The 17,722-nt window shown below is 38.0% G+C and overlaps 1 protein-coding gene across 1 annotated transcript in view; it reads left to right on the top strand.

The window, feature by feature from the left end:
* ednraa (endothelin receptor type Aa) overlaps window positions 1-15,503 on the top strand; it is a 50,680-nt gene extending 35,177 nt beyond the window's left edge. The window contains exons 4-8 of the mRNA XM_057844429.1: window positions 8,153-8,351; window positions 9,081-9,233; window positions 11,633-11,766; window positions 11,845-11,953; window positions 13,437-15,503. Coding sequence (XP_057700412.1) covers window positions 8,153-8,351; window positions 9,081-9,233; window positions 11,633-11,766; window positions 11,845-11,953; window positions 13,437-13,574 — 733 coding nt within the window. The 3' untranslated portion in view covers window positions 13,575-15,503. The remainder of the gene's footprint in view (window positions 1-8,152; window positions 8,352-9,080; window positions 9,234-11,632; window positions 11,767-11,844; window positions 11,954-13,436) is intronic.
* Window positions 15,504-17,722: the final 2,219 nt, after the last annotated feature.

Below are 17,722 nucleotides of genomic sequence, written 5' to 3'. Positions count from 1 at the left end.
TTGTTTGAGAAGAAAGTTTGGAAGGTCGGCCGGGTCTTGGTAGATTTGCAGTGGTCTGATGCTCCTTCCATTTCAATATGATGGCTTGCACAGTGCTCCTTGAGATGTTTAAACCTTGGGAAATATTTTTGTATCCGAATCCGGCTTTAAACTTCTCTACAACAGTATCTCGGACCTGCCTGGTGTGTTCCTTGGTTTTCATAATGCTCTCTGCACTTTAAACAGAACCCTGAGACTATCACATTTATACGGAGACTTGATTACACACAGGTGGATTCTATTTATCATCATTGGTCATTTAGGACAACATTGGATCATTCAGAGATCCTCACTGAACTTCTGGAGTGAGTTTGCTGCACTGAAAGTAAAGGGGCCGAATAATATTGCACGCCCCACTTTTCAGTTTTTTATTTGTTAAAAAAGTTTAAATTATCCAATAAATGTTGTTCCACTTCACGATTGTGTCCCACTTTTTGTTGATTCTTGACAAAAAAATTAAATTTAATATCTTTATGTTTGAAGCCTGAAATGTGGCAAAAGGTTGCAAGATTCAAGGGGGCCGAATACTTTTGCAAGGCACTGTACCTTTTAATATTAGAGGGGGAAAAGTCACATAGATCAACTTACAATAAAGTATAACTTTATTAACATTGTTTTGTTTGTAACATAAAAGACTTAAAGTATATGGCGGAAAACACTCAGGTGACTTGAAGTTCCGCTCCGAGACCCCCAACTTGGCCAAAATTCAAAATTGTCCGATATTCATGTGTGATACATCATTGGAAAGCTTAAAATCTCAATTTTCTGGGTGAAGAAAATTTTGAACAGGAGGGCATTTAAATAAATAAATAAATAAATAAACAGCAAAACCCTAACTGGAGGCGAGAGCACGCGAGAGCAGAATTAAAGACGACACGATTTTAATGAGATATTATTGCGTACTATCTCTTTTCGATCCAAAAACTCCATGTAGCATATATCACCGGGTGTCAAGACACAGCAGTATATGGCCACAGCCAGATTTTTGTGGGATTTTATGGGTGAAACATGGTGATATAACAAGGGTCGCGATGCAGAAATCGCAGACAACAAGGAGTGGTTGAGATTTTCTTTTTCATACAGTTACCCTTTAAACGTCATTTTTCAATTGTTCTTTGTTTGGATCGATTATTTATCATCTAACATATCGGGGAAAATGCGACAGTAACAAAAAAACAAAAAACAAAAAATACAATTAAGCGATAGTTATGAGGTAGATATCCGTGACTTTTTTACACACGCCAAATTTTTCATTCTGACGTCATTTGTTTAAAAGTTTAAAATATGCGAGTGAATATTTTTTTTAAGTCGTTTTCCTTTTTTAAACTAAATATTAGACATCAATTAATGATTCTAAGCTAAAAATGACAGCCATTTTGAACAATAAATATAATTACTAACCTTTTTATGGCTAGGTTGAAACACAAGCAGTTGCGCGACATCTGTAAACGGGGGTTTTCAGGGTAAAACGGACAAATTAAAAATAGTTTGGGGGCTTAATGCGCCATGAATCTGCTATGGCAGCATATAGACATATTGTAATATCAAACACAACAGTTGTTTTGCCTTGAAATACTGCAATTTCTTTTAAAGAGGAGCGCAAGAGCGGAAACTGCTTTTTCAGTCTTGTCTGTTTTCCGCCATATCTATTTCCCTGAATACAAAAAAAGTCACATCCAGACTGTAAAAATGCACTCACACTTCATTTTTTTTGACCATTTGATACTGAAAAAGAAAAATTTAATGAAATCAATAAATGAAAATAAGTTGAAATTGTGTAGCAACATTAACTGATGAGAACAATACACTGCTGGCCAAAAGTATTGGCACCCCTGCAATTCTGTCATGATCAATTTGTCCCAGAAAATGATTGCAATTACAAATGCCTTGGTAGTAATATCTTAATTTATTTTGCTTGCAATGAAAAAACACAAAAGAGAATGGAGAGTAAAAAAAAAAATCATCATCATTTTACTAGGGTTGTTCCGATCATGTTTTTTTTGCTCCCGATCCGATCCCAATCGTTTTACTTTGAGTATCTGCCGATCCCGATATTTCCCGATCCGATAGTTTTTTTTTTTTTTTGCTCCCGATTCAATTCCAATCATTCCCGATAATTTTTCCTGATCATATACATTTTGGCAATGCATTAAGAAAAAAATGAATAAAACTCGACGAATATATACATTCAACATACAGTACATAACTACTGTACTTCTTTATTATGACAATAAATCCTCAAGATGGCATTTACATTATTAACATTCTTTCTGTGAGAGGGATCCACGGATAGAAAGACTTGTGACTTTGTATATTGTGACTAAATATTGCCATCTAGTGTATTTGTTGAGCTTTCAGTAAATTATACTGCCATGCCCAAATGCATGATAGGAAGTGGAACCATGACTGTGCGTAGTGCTACCAATTGATATATCTTCTCTGTGTTGGGAAATAACATAAGGTGTTAAGAAAAAGATCAATTGCGACCTTGCTCCCCACATTGCCTCCCATGATATTTCTAATCGTAGGGAGAGGGATTGCAAGGCTTTCGCAAATTAAAAAAAGGCTCCAAAGGCTGCCAATAGTCACTCTACTCATATTGCGCTGCCTTTTGTCTCTGTATAGGTAAAATGGCGTCATTACAGATTGAGCGCGACATTGAGTGAGAGGGTCGTGCAGCGCATACATTAATTGCATTAAATATTTTAACGTGACATATTTTATAATAAATTAATTGCCGCCGTTATCGGGATATTTTTGATAACCCTACCTTAAGCCTAAAGTAAAGACTCTGAATGAGTGTAACATATTATGTCTGTAATGTTAAATACAATTAGAAAATGATTTAATTAAAATATACAGTATATATAAAAAAAGGCATGTACGATATTTTTTTGCCGATTCCGATACTTAGAAAATGACGTGATCGGACCCGATCGATCGGGACATCTCTACATTTTACACAAAATTCCAAAAATGGGCTGGACAAAAGTATTGGCACCCTCAGCCTAATACTTGGTAGCACAACCTTTAGACAAAATAACTGCAGATAAACGTTTCCGGGATCCGTCAATGAGTTTCTTACAATGCTCTGCTGGTATTTGAGACCATTCTTCGTTGGCCAACAACTGTCTCTGAGATTTGACGGGTGCCATTTTCAGATCTCGCCACATGTGTTCTATGGCAGGGGTCCCCAACCTTTTTTGCACCACGGACCGGTGTTCTGACAAATTTTGCAACCCATCAAAAATTGTAACGATGCAGTTCGGCGCATGCGCGTAACGTTAAACATGGCCGCAAATGCAGCGAGTCCAAAGTAAACACTACAAACTTGAAAGAAAGGAATATTAACTTACTTTTGGTCATGGAAGGACATGTAGAAAAGATCTCCTCAGATACATCCTGCCATGTTAGCTGCACACAACAACTGCACACCGCTCTCTCACCATTAACGACTTTGCCTTGTCGTTGGAAATTGTAGCAAGGTTTTCAATGCTCTCGTAGCGATGTCAGGATATTCTGGAAGACTTTTATCCAGAACCTCGGTAGAGTTGTTGTCTCAAATGTACGTTTAAGGTCGTCATTTGCGATCTCTACAGGCTGATCCTCCTTTTGCACAGACATGCTCAAATCACTCGGTTTATTCACAAACTGGTCACGAATCCACTCCTTCGCAGTTCGTCGGTCTTCGGGGTTGTAGGTTCATCTTCTGGCTCGTCAGGTGCCATTTTCGCCTTAAAGAATATCTCCAAAGACGTCTGTTTTCCAGTCATCTTCGCTCGTTTGGGGGCAAAATTTTTCTGAGAAGAAATGTGCTGCGCCCACGGCCAAGTAATACGTTATTATTGAGGACAAGCGCACATAGATATATTATATACACTAAACAAGATGTACTGCTAGCAGTCCAATCAATGGATTTCTATGACGACATTCTAATCTATCATGTAGTATTATATCTAGAGTGGACAGGGATATTGGTGTGTTAAGCAGGGGCACAGGGTTAATTTGGCCAGAATGCGGTCGTTAATGAATTTTTTAGGGCTGTCAAACGATTAAATTTTTTAATCGAGTTAATTACAGCTTAAAAATGAATTAATCGTAATTAATCGCAATTCAAACCATCTATAAAATATGCCGTATTTTTCTGTAAATTATTGTTGGAATGGAAAGATAAGACCCAAGACGGATATATACATTCAACATATGGTACATAAGCACTGTATTTGTTTATTATAACAATAAATCAACAAGATGGCATTAACATTATTAACATTCTCTTAAAGCGATCCATGGATAAAGACTTGTAGTTCCTAAAAGATAAATGTTAGTACAAGTTATAGAAATTTTATATTAAAACCCCTCTTAATGTTTTCGTTTTAGTAAAATTTGTAAAATTTTCAATCAAAAAACAAACAAGTAGCTCGCCATTGTTGATGTCAATAATTACACCATGCTCACTCATGGTACTAACCGTTAAAATCAGTTGGACCCAAATGCCAGCAGAGGGCGCCAAACACCAAAAAACAAGTAACAAGCTGACATTACACTGTACTGTCATTTTAGTCTGTTTGAGCGGAGCATGTGCGTTAATTGCGTCAAATATTTTAAAGTGATTAATTAAAAAAATTAATTACCGCCTGTTAACGCGATAATTTTGACAGCCCTAAAATTTTTATTTCTGTGCGGCCCGGTAGCAAATGCGCCACGAACCGGTACCGGTCCGCGAACCGGCAGATGGGGACCCCTGTTCTACGGGATTGAGGTCTGGCCACTTTAGAAGTCTCCAGTGTGTTCTCTCAAACCATTTTCAAGTGCTTTTTGAAGTATGTTTTGGGTCATTGTCCTGCTGGAAGACCCCTGAACTCTGAAGAAGATCCAGCTTTCTCACACTGGGCCCTTCATTATACTGCAAAATTTGTTGGTAGTCTTCAAAATTCATAATGCCATGCACACGGTCAAGCAGTCCAGTGCCAGAGTTAGCAAAAACAACCCCAAAACAGCAGGGAACCTTCGCCATGTTTGACTGTTGGGACAGTGTTTTTTTCTTTAAAGGCCTTGTTTTTTTCCCCCTGTAAAGTATATGTTGATGCCTATTCCCAAAAAGCTCTACTTTTGTCTCATCTGACCAGAGAAGATTCTTCAAAAACATTTTTGCTTACTCAGGTAAGTTTTGGCAAACTCCAGCCTGACTTTTTTTCTGTCTCTGGTTCAGAAGTGGGGTTTTCCTGGGGGTCCTACTATAGAGTCCCTGTTCATTCAAATGCCGACGGATAATACGGGTTGACACTGTTGTACCCTCGGACTGCGGGACAGCTTGAAATTGTTTGGATGTTCGTCGAGGTTCTTTATCCACCCTAGGCACAATCTTTCGTTGAAATCTCTCGTCAAATTTTTCTTTTCCGTCCACATCTAGGGAGGTTGGCCACAGCGCCGTGGGCTTTACACTTATTGATGACACTGCACGGTAGACACAGAAACATTCAGGTCTTTGGATATGGACTTGTAGCCTTGAGATTACCCATGCATCCTCACAATTTTGCTTCTTAAGTCCTCAGACAGTTCTTTGGTCTTCCTTCTTTTCTCCTTGCTCAATGTGGTATACACAAGGACGCAGTTTGAGTCAACTTTAATCCATTTTAACTGGCTGTAAGTGTGATTTAATTATTGCCCCCACCTGTTATGTGCCACAGGTAAGTAACAGGTGCTGTTAATTACACAAATTAGAGAAGCATCTCATGATTTTTCAAAGGGTGCCAATACTTTTGTCCGGCTATTTTTGGAGTTTTGTGTAAAATGATAATGATTTAATTTTGTTCCCAGTCTTTTTTTTTTTTCTTTGCATGCAAAATAAATGAAGTTATTGGAGATATCCCGATCGATCGGGTCCGATCACATCATTTTCAAAGTATCGGAATCGGCAAAAAAATATCGGACATGCCTTTTTTTAATATATGTATATTTTTTAATTAAATCGTTTTCTAAATGTACTTAACGTTACAGACATAATATGTTACACTCATCCAATCACATTTATCCCGTTAACCGCGGTAATTAATTTTTATTAAAATTTATCACGTTAAAATATTTAAAGCAATTAACGCATGCGCTGCACGACCCACTTACGCATTGTCGCGTTCAATCTGTAATGGCGCCATTTTACCTATATATAGAGCTAAAAGGCAGCGTAAAATGAGTAGAGGGAATTTTGGCAGCCTTTGGAGGTTTTTTTTAATTGGCTAAAGCCTTACAATCCCTCTTCCTACGATTAGGAATATCGTGGGAAGCAATGTGGGGAAGAAAGGTAGTAATTGATCTTTTTATTAACACCCTATGTTATTTCCCAACGCAGAGAAGATATATCGATTAGGCTCGAGCGTTTACGTCACAACAGCACGGGATCGTGCGAGATTTGCGACAACGCAGCCATTTCGGAAGCACACCTGCATCACGGGACATTTAAACTTAACGGCAAATACAATTCAACTACGAGTGCCAAAGATGGAAAAATGTAGGGAAAACTTGCCAGTTCGATACAGAGACAAACTTGTTACCACGACAAAGGACAGATGTGTAAGCAATTTTAAGGATGTGAACAATGTTGACCCTCACGAGCAAGCCGAACACAAATGGAATAAAGATGTCGACAAGCTTCCACCACTACGCGAAATGGACATCATGCTGTATTTAGTGTATGTTACTACACTCATCGGCAATTCCGAAACTACAAATCGCTACAAAGCTACGAGCAGTTTTGCTGTGGATGGGTGCAGGATCTGCACATTATGACCATAGCAAACGGCAACACCATCTTTCTAGCAAAGGTAGGCAATGTGTGTTTACATTAGTCTGTGACCACGCATGTACAAATTTTTTGTTGCAGAAAATGTAGCCTGTGTACAAATTCTTTGCCACTCTCTCACGTCAAAATATTACAGCTTTTTCATTTAGCAACGACAGGAGTTATGTCTTATGAAGACATTGCACATGTCTGCATGCTAGTTGTTTAGCTGTAGCTATAGCTAACAACAGGCCGACTTAGGGCATAAAGTTACTGAAATTTGCGTAAACAAACGAAATTAACTTACCGGAGTGGAAGTGCATAGAGCAAACTCTGTGTGTAACTGGAGAATCAAACGTTATGCCCTTCCTTCTGATCGAGGCCACCCATGCCATTCTTCGACGTTTGGTAAGTTCAGATATGACCTTTCCCTCGCCTTTTTTCCATGAAGGGATCCGGAAGAAACTCAATGGTGTTCCGTCGAGCTGTACATTCTCCTTTCTATTCGATCGGTTGTTGCAATTCTTTACCGCACAATAATTTCCAACCATTTTTAAAGAGCGACCTGTGTTGAAATGCCTCACTGTTTATGTTTCTCGCTTCCAAAATGGCGATAGCGGCGGAAACCTCGCGAGTGCCACGTCATACGCTGGAGCCTAATTGGTACCTCTACGCACAGTCATGGGTGCACTTCCCATCATGCATTTGGGCACAACAGTTAAATGGCTACAGTATCATTTACTGAAAACTCAACAAATACACTAGATGGCAATATTTAGTCACAATATACAAAGTCACATTTATCCTTTACAAGTCTTTCTATCCGTGGATCCCTCTCACAGAAAGAATGTTAATAATGTAAATGCCATCTTGAGGATTTATTGTCATAATAAACAAATACAGTACTTATGTACTGTATGCTGAATGTATATATTCATCCGAGTTTTATTTGTTTTTTTCTTAATGCATTGCCAAAATGTATATGATCGGGAAAAATTATTGGGAACGATTGGAAGTGAATCGGGAGCAAAAAAAAAAGCAATCGGATCGGGAAATATCGGGATTGGCAGATACTCAAACTAAAACGATCGGGATCGGATCGGGAGCAAAAAAACATGATCGGAACAACCCTAGAAGTTATTACTACCAAAGCATTTGAATTGCAATGATTTTCTGGGTGAAATTGAGCATTATCTGACAGAACTGCAGGGGTGCCAATATTTTTGGCTAGCAGTGTATTTTTTGACATTTTGGGGGGGAAGCTGAGCTCCCCTTGCAGTCTTAGAGCAATCGCAACTGCCCTATTCTAACACCAAACCTCCAAAAATTTGGCAGGTACAGAGCGGTAGCCTCATGGAGTCGAGTCCAGGGCGTCGGCATCCCGCTTTTCACCGTCATGGAGATCCTTTCCATCTGGGTCCTGTCGATGGTTCTCGCCATCCCTGAGGCGATTGGCTTTGACATGGTCAGCTTCAACTACCGCAACGAAAGCCTCCGCACCTGCATGCTGCTTCCCAAGTCAGACTTCATGGTGGTACGTCACACTCCTAATTTTATCATTTTCGCTTTGACTCGTGGCTACGACGTGCTTTGTCTTGAAAAACAGTGAAAGAGAACTTTCATTTTGACTAGACCAAGCAGGATAAGAAAGATAAGAGGCACACCTGCTTGCGTGTATTGACTGTTTAGATTGAGAAGGGCAAGAAAAAATACACTTGAGTACTCAGTTTTTTACAGTATTTTTTTTTCAACTCATTGGCTGCTATTGACTGCGCTAAACGTCCTGTTCTGTTTGACTGTGAGGGGCGAATGAACCAATGTTCATTTGAAACCAGAGCGTTCGCAGTAAGTCTATAATGCAAGTAACGTTGCTTAAAACTTGGTGGCGACAGTTTGAGCGTCCTGAAAAGTTGGTAGTGTTTTGTTCCTACCGTCCCGATGCAAACCTACACCCTTGCCTCCAATCATACACCATAAACAGCTCAAATTCATAATATCAATTCTCCTGGGCCCAGTATCTTGTTGTTGTTTTTCCACCCGAGGACAAAATTAATGACAGGCGGCTTACAATTACTGAAACCTGAAGCCGCAAAAACCTGAGGCCACGTGCAGATTTAATCCATATGTGGCCTAATGGAGTAATCACTCTCAGACAGTAGAAACAACACACTGGCGTCTTATTAAAAAAAATGGTTTAAAAACAACCCTTACGGCAGATGATGAGGCAACATTATCAAACCAGATCATTGATTTTTCTTCCTAGTTCTACAAAGACGCCAAGGACTGGTGGCTGTTCGGTTTCTACTTCTGTGTTCCGCTGACGTGCACCGCCATCTTTTACACCCTGATGACCTGCGAAATGCTCAACAACAGGAACGGCAGCCTGAGGATCGCTCTGAGCGAACATCTCAAACAGGTTCCAAAAGCTTTTCATTCGTTTCTACAGTCTTGACACTAGTTTTAGGACAAAATGTCACGAGATACGAAAACCTGGACCGTAATATAATGACTGAACGAGTGGCGGAATGGGAGGGTGGGGGCAGTGTTGTCACAGTGAAATCAACTCTACCAACTAATAAAACCCTTGCTAATTCAAAGATTAATTTAAAAAAATTCTTAACTTCAGGTTAGGGTTTAAGGTTAACAGCATATCAGTGCCAGTGTAAAACAATGCAAATTGACTGCACAATAATCAACAACACACAAATGAATTGGACAGTGCAATAAACACAAAGGGGAAGTATGCCGTACACACATGCGGTTAATTTAGCCTCAAAACGTGGCGGCAACCAATCACTTTACACAAACTTGGACAGATCCAAAAGAGGCAAAGCGAACACGTAACCTCACGGCATAAATTGGCATCACCAATATGATGGAAACTATGCTCGCCGATTTGGCAAGGATGAACGGGAGAGATGACTACCAACCGCTGCAACGGCAAAGCTACCAAACAGCCGCGCATGTAGCGGCTCCTACCTATCATTGGAACCCTCCACAATGAAGGAAAAATACTCGCGTACATTCAAGGACACACACACAGATATACATCCCCTCGGACCCTCGATCCTGACGCCTGCTAAAGTCACTGCTAAATCTCTCATTTCCCCTGGGAGAGACATTTTTCCGTCATTCTGGAGGGTTCCAGCGATAGGTTGGAGCCGCTAGATGCACGGCAGTTTGGTAACTTCCCTGTTGCGGCACCGGGTATACATCTCTCCCGCTCGTCCTCGCCAAGTCGGCGAGTATTGTTTACATCATATTCGAGTTGCGCTTTTATGCTGTAAGGTGATGTGTTTGTTTAGAATCTTTGGGATCTGTTGTAAGTCCAATTGAGTGTAAAGTGCTTAGTTGCCGCCACGTTTTGTGGCCAAATTGAATGCTTGCGTGTACGGCGTACTGGCGTACTTCTAGGTTGTGCGCGTGCATTCGCGCTCGCCCACACCTTTGTGTTTATGGCAATGTGCAATTAATTTCTTGTGTTTCATTAATTTTCGGACTAAAAGCTGCTACTTTTTCCCCCCTAATTTTGAATCCTGCTGCTAATAGTCCAGTGCGTCTTATTTGTTGAGTTATTTGGGTAAATAGGTAACACTTTCTTTGACATTGGTGTTGTTAGACTGCCACATGACCGTCATAATTATGACATGACATTGTCATTGGCAATAATGATATTATGAATCATGGCACTAACTCCATTTATGTCTAGCTCGGATCTTTATATCCATTCAAAAGTAAGATAGTTTTCCGGATGACACAAAATGACATCAGTCATAAGCATTCATTAATGCTCATGGCAGTGTCATGTCATAATTATGATGGTCTTATGATAGTCTTATGACGCTACTGTCAAATTAAGTGTTATCAAATACCATACTAGCAATTAATGAAACAACTGGAACAGTAACTGAAGAAATAATTAGCACAAGACATGAATTTTTATTACTATTTACATCTATAACTCTGAAATGCATGTTAGGAAGCATGTTGTGCGACAACAGTGCTGATAGCAGGTGGCAGAAGAGCTTGACTGTCTCCCCCAAAGGAGCAGTTATGGCCAAATGAAGCTTGTTGAAGCTTTGCAGTCAATTAGTTCAAAGCTTCACATTTTATCTTAAGAGTCTTATGACGCCGCTGTCAAAAATAGTGTCACCGGTTATTATCTTTTAGTGCAAACATCTCATAATACAGTGAGGACAGCGGCGGTTTATAGTCCAGTGCGGCTTATAGTCCGAAAATTACGGTAATTATTGTGCAGTCAATTTGCATTGTTTTATAATGGCACTAAATATTCTGTTGACCGTAACTCCTAAACCATTACCCAAAGTTCAGAATTTTTGACATTAGGCTTAGTCTTTGAGTTAGCGAGCATTTAATTAGTCAGTGGAGTTGCTTTCAACAAATTCCATGCAGTTTGTCAGCTATTTGTTAGTTTCAGGACTCCGGTGTGGCTAAGCTAGTACGAGTCAATGGTGGTTGAAATCAACTCCATCGACTAATTAAACCCCCGTTAACTCGAAGATTAAGCCGTATGTGAAAATTTTTTATCTTCCCCTTTAAATTCAATTATCAGAAAGTCAGTTACATGCGATCACATTTTTCTGTTGTTATTCTTATGTTGAGGCAGCAAAGGGAGACAAAGTTATCAGTAAAGTAACTAGAGTAATCAGTAAAATAACTAGAGTACTTTTTTAGGCTTAATCATTTATTAAATTACTTTTTCAAGTAATCTGTGACAACATTGATCGTGAGTTTAGGTTTATCATCCCATTCCTATTTAAACACTAATTGAAATAATCGTTCCGTGTACTTCAGAGAAGAGAAGTAGCCAAAGCAGTCTTCTGCCTGGTCCTTATATTCGCCCTCTGCTGGTTCCCGCTTCACCTCAGCAGGATTCTGAAGAAGATGGTTTACTACCAGAATGACGAGACACGCTGCGAGCTGTTCAAGTGAGTCGGGGAAAACCGCAATGCACTGAAACTGCAGTCAAACTTACAACTGGAGCTCATTTATGATTGCGTTTCCAGCTTCCTTTTGGTGATGGACTACTTGAGCATCAACTTGGCAACAATCAACTCCTGCATCAACCCTATCATCCTCTACTTTGTCAGCAAAAAGTTCAAAAATTGTTTTAAGGTAAAGTCAAATTAAGAATATTGGTAACACTTTATAATAACTATCCGTTTTACTAGTTAATAGATCATTAGTAAACTGTTGATAAATGATTTATTGTTGATTTGTGAAGTATTTGTTAACAGTTTGTTAAGCATTTACAGGGTGTTCTTAACCTGAAACAGTTTGTGTAGAAATGTTTCAAGTTTTTGTGCGTAACGTTTGGCATTTCTATCTTTTCAGGTTAAGAAATGCTTTTCACTTCAAAAGAAAAGGCATTTTGATAAGGTATTTTGCTGGCAGCGTTCATGTTGCACATTTATGAAAATCTGCCATAGAACCAACAAATATTTGTACTTTTCTTTGTATATTTAACCAGTAAAACTAATGACCTTCAACATAAAGTGTATATAGTTTTATTAAGATCCATCAACTAGCATGGGCATTTAGAATGGGTTCAACCATATTGGAACACCCTGTAAATGCTTAACAAACTGTTAACAAATGCTTCACAAATCAACAATAAATCATTTATCAACAGTTTACTAATGATCTACTAACTAGTAAAACGGATAGTTATTATAAAGTGTTACCAGAATATTATTAAAAAAAAAACATCTACTTATTATAATTTTGCGACATTGCGAGAAAAAAACGTAACAAAATAGCTCAGTGGCGCCCACTTGAATTTTTTTAACTAGGCCTCTTCTATTCGTTTTTTTCAACGTAGAACACTGACATTTGGGAAGGTGATACCTTGTGCACAACTGCTCCAAAAAGTCTTTTGCACCCATATTCCAAACTCAACAATAATCAGGTATTTTGGAATTAATGTGAAAAAATATACAATTTTAGTCGATATACAGGCTGCACGTTTGAGACCTTGGCGCCTAGGGAGTTAGTTGGATTCTCCTTGAAATTGGTGAGACTGTTCATGAGACATATGAGATCTGAAGTTATAAAAAAGGTGAGTTTTCATTCAGGGGCCAGACCTGGGTGGGGTGCCAGAGTTTGTTTGGCAACGCGCCATATTCAGTAAATGACTAATATTTCCCTGAATAAGGTTCAGTCTTTTTCCTTTCTGACATGTATGAGAGGTGGCAACACACCATATTCAGTAAATGACTAATATATCCCTGAACAAGTTCTGTCTTTTTCATATTTAACATGTATGAGAGGTATCCCAGCCTGAACATGACTGCATTGAAATATTACACATTAGGCCTGGCTCCCCCTGCTGGGAAGAAGAAACTCTACCTTTTTTTTTTAACTACCTTTTTTATTGACCTCAAACCTAAATTAACCGTGAAAAACGAGGGATCACTGTATTGTCATATCTTACAGTACTAGTAGATAAAAAAATTTCCTTGATATTTTAATTAACTCTTTGGCTAACAATGACAGCAACAGACGTCCAATTTCATCAATCGTTTGAATTAACAGCAAAAGGATGGGAAAAAATGCCGCCAATGGCACAATTCACTCACTTCTACTCCTTTCTCCACAGTCGTGTTTGTGCTGCTGGTGCTACTCCGAGAGTCAGCTGAGCAGCACGGGTGCCATGAACGGCACCAGCGTCCAGTGTAAAAGCCCCGAGCCCAACAACGTGCACGCCGACCGCAGCCTGCGCAAAGACAGCGACTGAACTCTCGGCGCTATCGCTCACTATTCCAAACAGTTATCCTTCCAAAAATTATACACAATATTATGACACTATTTCTAAAATATGCTAAGACTCCTAATAGCCACTTGCATGAAAAGGACAAATTGCCCGAAGGATTTCTGAACTGTGAATAAGCGTCACGATTCTCGTGGGAAAAAAAAGGGCAGGACGGCTCGACCCGACGGAAAGGCTGTCAAAGGAAATGACGCCAAATGAGTGCTCGCGTCCAACGTGGGAGTCGTGGAAACAGGAAAGCGTGTTAGCGACGACTGGTTTTCCGCTAACACGCTTGTAGATGTACTCGTTATTCATTAATCGTCACCTTTCGAGCTTCGAGTTGCCTGACGTCGTGAATATTTCACAACTGGTTGCAAGCTGCACATAGGAAAGACTTGTCGTGAATCATTCATTTTGATTTGGTGTGATTATTATTTTTTAATTTTTGTATAATTGTTAAAATATCTTCCTCTGCATGCAATGTTTTCGGTTCCGTCTGTGTTCAAGAAAACTTAAAAATGAATAAAGGGATTGTTATCAAACTCGCGGGATATGTTTGTGATAAGAAAACAAAGAGGTCTGTATATTTTGGGGTTGTGAGGTCAAAGGTCACAAGAGAAATTTGGCGGCAATTCAAAAGTGAATAACAGGATTATTATGAAACTTGCAGGATGCGTTTGTGATAAAACATTTTTGGGGTTGTGAGGTCAAAGGTCACAACAGAAATTTGGATGTAACTGAAAAATGAATAAAATGATTATTATCAAACTTGTGATGTACGTTTCCGATAAGAAAACAAGGAGGTTGGTATATTTTGAGGTCGTGAGTTCAAATGTCACAAGAGAAATTTACATATAACTCATGAATAAAAAGGATTGTCATGAAATTTGTTGGATATGTTTATGATACGAAAACAAAGAGGTTGGTATGTTGTTGGGGTCAAAGGTCACATGAGAAATTTGGATACAACTCAAGAATGAATTAAGGGATGATCACAAATATATCCCGCAAGTTTGATAATAAGACAAATGGTTGTTATATTTTGGGGTCATTAGGTCAAAGTTTGCAAAGATCACAAGAGAAATTTAGATAGAATTAAAAAATGAAAAAAAAGTATTATCAAACATGTTTGTGTTAAAAAAAAAATTGGAGTCATGAGGTCAAACAGGTCACAAATTTAGATACAAGTCAACAATGAATAAAGGGATTATCACAAACAACCTTCAAGTTTGATAAGACAATAGGTTTTCTATATTTTGGGGTCATGAGGTCAAAGATCACAAGACAAGTTTATATATAACTCAATATTGAATAAAAAGGATTACAATCAAACTTTTGAGAAATGTTTGTGATAAGAAAACAAAGAGGTCACTATATTTTAGGGTCGTGAGGTCAAAGGTCACAAAAGAAATTTATATACGACTCAAAAATGAGTAAAGTGATTATCACAAACACATTCCGCAAGTTTGATAAAAAGACAAGATTAGGTTGTTATATTTTGGGGTCTTGAGGTCAAAGGTCACAACAGACATTTGGATGTAACTGAAAAATAAATAAAATGATTATTATCACACCTGAGGGATATGTTTGTGATATGAAATTAAAGCGGTTGGTATAATTCGGGGTCGTGAGGTCAAAGGTCACAAGCGACATTTAGATATAAATTAATATTCAATAAAAAAGGATTACTATCAAACTTGCAGGATATGTTTGTGATAAGAAATTAAAGGATTACATTTTGCAATCATTAGCTAAATTTTTTTTTGTGATAACTTATTTCATACTTAAAGGGAGTGCCCACTAGAAAATATGGTAAAAACCATATAACTTTGCTATCGGATTAAGATATGACATTCAAAATCACATGAAAACATGTGATGTGACAGAATACTTTCTATTTTAGATTTTTTTTTTTTGCTTAAGATGTTGCTATTTTTAATTTGGGGGGGATCTTTTGATGTTATAGGGCTATAAAAATAAACTTGGCATTAAAACCCTCCGTTAATGAATGTATGCTTAGAATGAATGAATGCTTTATTTTGGATATATGGTACAGTACAATACAAATACAAATATCGTTAACACCATATATATTAATCTTATGTTGATTTAGTCCTATATACATAAGCAGAGTTTGGAGGGGGGGGGCAAACAACAAAAATAAATGAACATAAAAAGATATTTTTACAATAGGTCAAAATTATTTTTTTTTCGAATAGATCATGTGACGAGCACCTAGACGGTCATTTGCTTTGCATATTATTTTCAAAAAAAAAAAAAATTAGGGAAGGGCAATGTTATTTTAAAAATTATTATTATTATTATTTTTTTTTTTTTGAAGCAACTTTGTTGGGGATTGAATGATTTAGACACAAATGTCTACCCATAATGTGGCCCAAACACAAAAAAGATTGCTAAAATAAAAAAAAACAAACGAAAAATTAGGCGTTCAAATGCAAATATTTTAGTCTCAAATATTTTTTAGCATTCAAAGCTTTTTTCCAATGACTAAAATTTTCTTTTTTTTTACTCGAGTGTGTTTTCTCTTGAAAATATATATTTTTTATTTAGTTTTATTTTACTTATTTTTTATTGAATAATAAAGACACAAATGTCCTAGACAAAATGTGGCCCAAACGCAAAACAACATTATTTCAATCAAAAAAGTTGCTTCAAAAAAAAAACAAAAAAAAAAAGATGACTTCAATCAAAAAAAAAAAAAAAAAAAAAAAAATTCTGAGAAAAATAGCTTTCAACTGCATTTTTTGGAGTTTCAAATTTATTTTTGCATTCAAACACATCTTTTTTTTTTTTTTGATTGAAGTGACTTTTTTGATTGAAAATATATATTTCGATTGAAGCAACTTTTTTTTTTTGGATCGAATAATGAAGACACAAATCTACCTCCATATGGCTCCGCCCAGGGGATACCATTTTTGACTGGGGTAACTACATTGGCACAACAAAGGCGGGCATACCATTTTCAATGAAAAGTAAAGCTGTCCTAAGCAGCCTAATTTACAATTCCCCTCAAGAATGATGGGAAACAAAAAACGCTCATTTTCAACTTAATAATATAAATTTTCTTGCAAGTTAATTTTATTGCTGACACTGCGTTTTGGGGTTATCAACATGTTTTGCCCCCTCTGCCCCAAAAGTCAAACTCCTCCCATGCCTATATACATTAATTTTACATGAAACCAAACCAACCATTCTACTCTGGATATTTATGCTCACAAAATCCACAAAACTTACCTAAATGTCCACTTTCATAAAGTGTTTTATTTGGCAGTAAAATCCCTATTACTCCATCGCCTCTTATCCCAATAAACTCATGTCCAGCGCAAGTTTATTTCCCCAGCCCGTGCTAATATAAGCTCCTCGTAGGGAGTCAAAAGTGGGGGGGCTATAGTTTTCACATTGAGCATCTGTGAGAAAAAGACGTCTGGGAGTGATTGCAAGCTCACGGTGACCCGCCGTGACCGGGCCGGGCCCCGAGGCTTCCTGGTCTCAGTTCGCAAAGGATGTGGGAATTTGAGACGCGCAAACTCCATTGTCACATGTGTTGCCAAAAAGAGTGGATCAATGGGGGATGTGGAGATTTGCTTTCCTGGATAAAACGTGGCGGGAATGCGCCTTCTTTTCGGAAACGTTACAAATCTGGGAGGTCCGACATTGGAAAATATCAAAATGTGAGATATTTTCCTCGTGTTTTGCTGCCAAAGAAGGCTTACAGCAGTCAATTTTGGATAAATAAGCTAGAGTTGAAGTACTCCATACTTAGGGTGGGAAACTCTGGGTAGCTCACGATTTGGATTCTGGGCTCACGTTGAACAATTAATTCGAGTAATTTGAGTAGAAAAAAGCTTCGAATTCAATTTTGCCGCTTTGAGGATTCGTTTAATCAGAGTAGCGTTGTAATTAGGGTTGTTGCCATCATGTTTTTTTGCTCCCGATCCGATCCCAATCGTTTTAGTTTGAGTATCTGCCGATCCCGATATTTCCCGATCCGATTGCTTTTTTTTTTGCTCTCGATTCAATTCCAATCATTCCCGATAATTTTTCCCGATCATGTACATTTCGGCAATGCATTAAGAAAAAAATGAATAAAACTCGGACGAATATATACATTC

Source organism: Corythoichthys intestinalis, chromosome 8 (assembly GCF_030265065.1).
Source record: "Corythoichthys intestinalis isolate RoL2023-P3 chromosome 8, ASM3026506v1, whole genome shotgun sequence".
NCBI lineage: Eukaryota > Metazoa > Chordata > Actinopteri > Syngnathiformes > Syngnathidae > Corythoichthys > Corythoichthys intestinalis.
The sequence above is the reverse complement of the archived record's forward strand: the minus strand, read 5'-3'. Positions and strand labels throughout refer to the sequence as shown.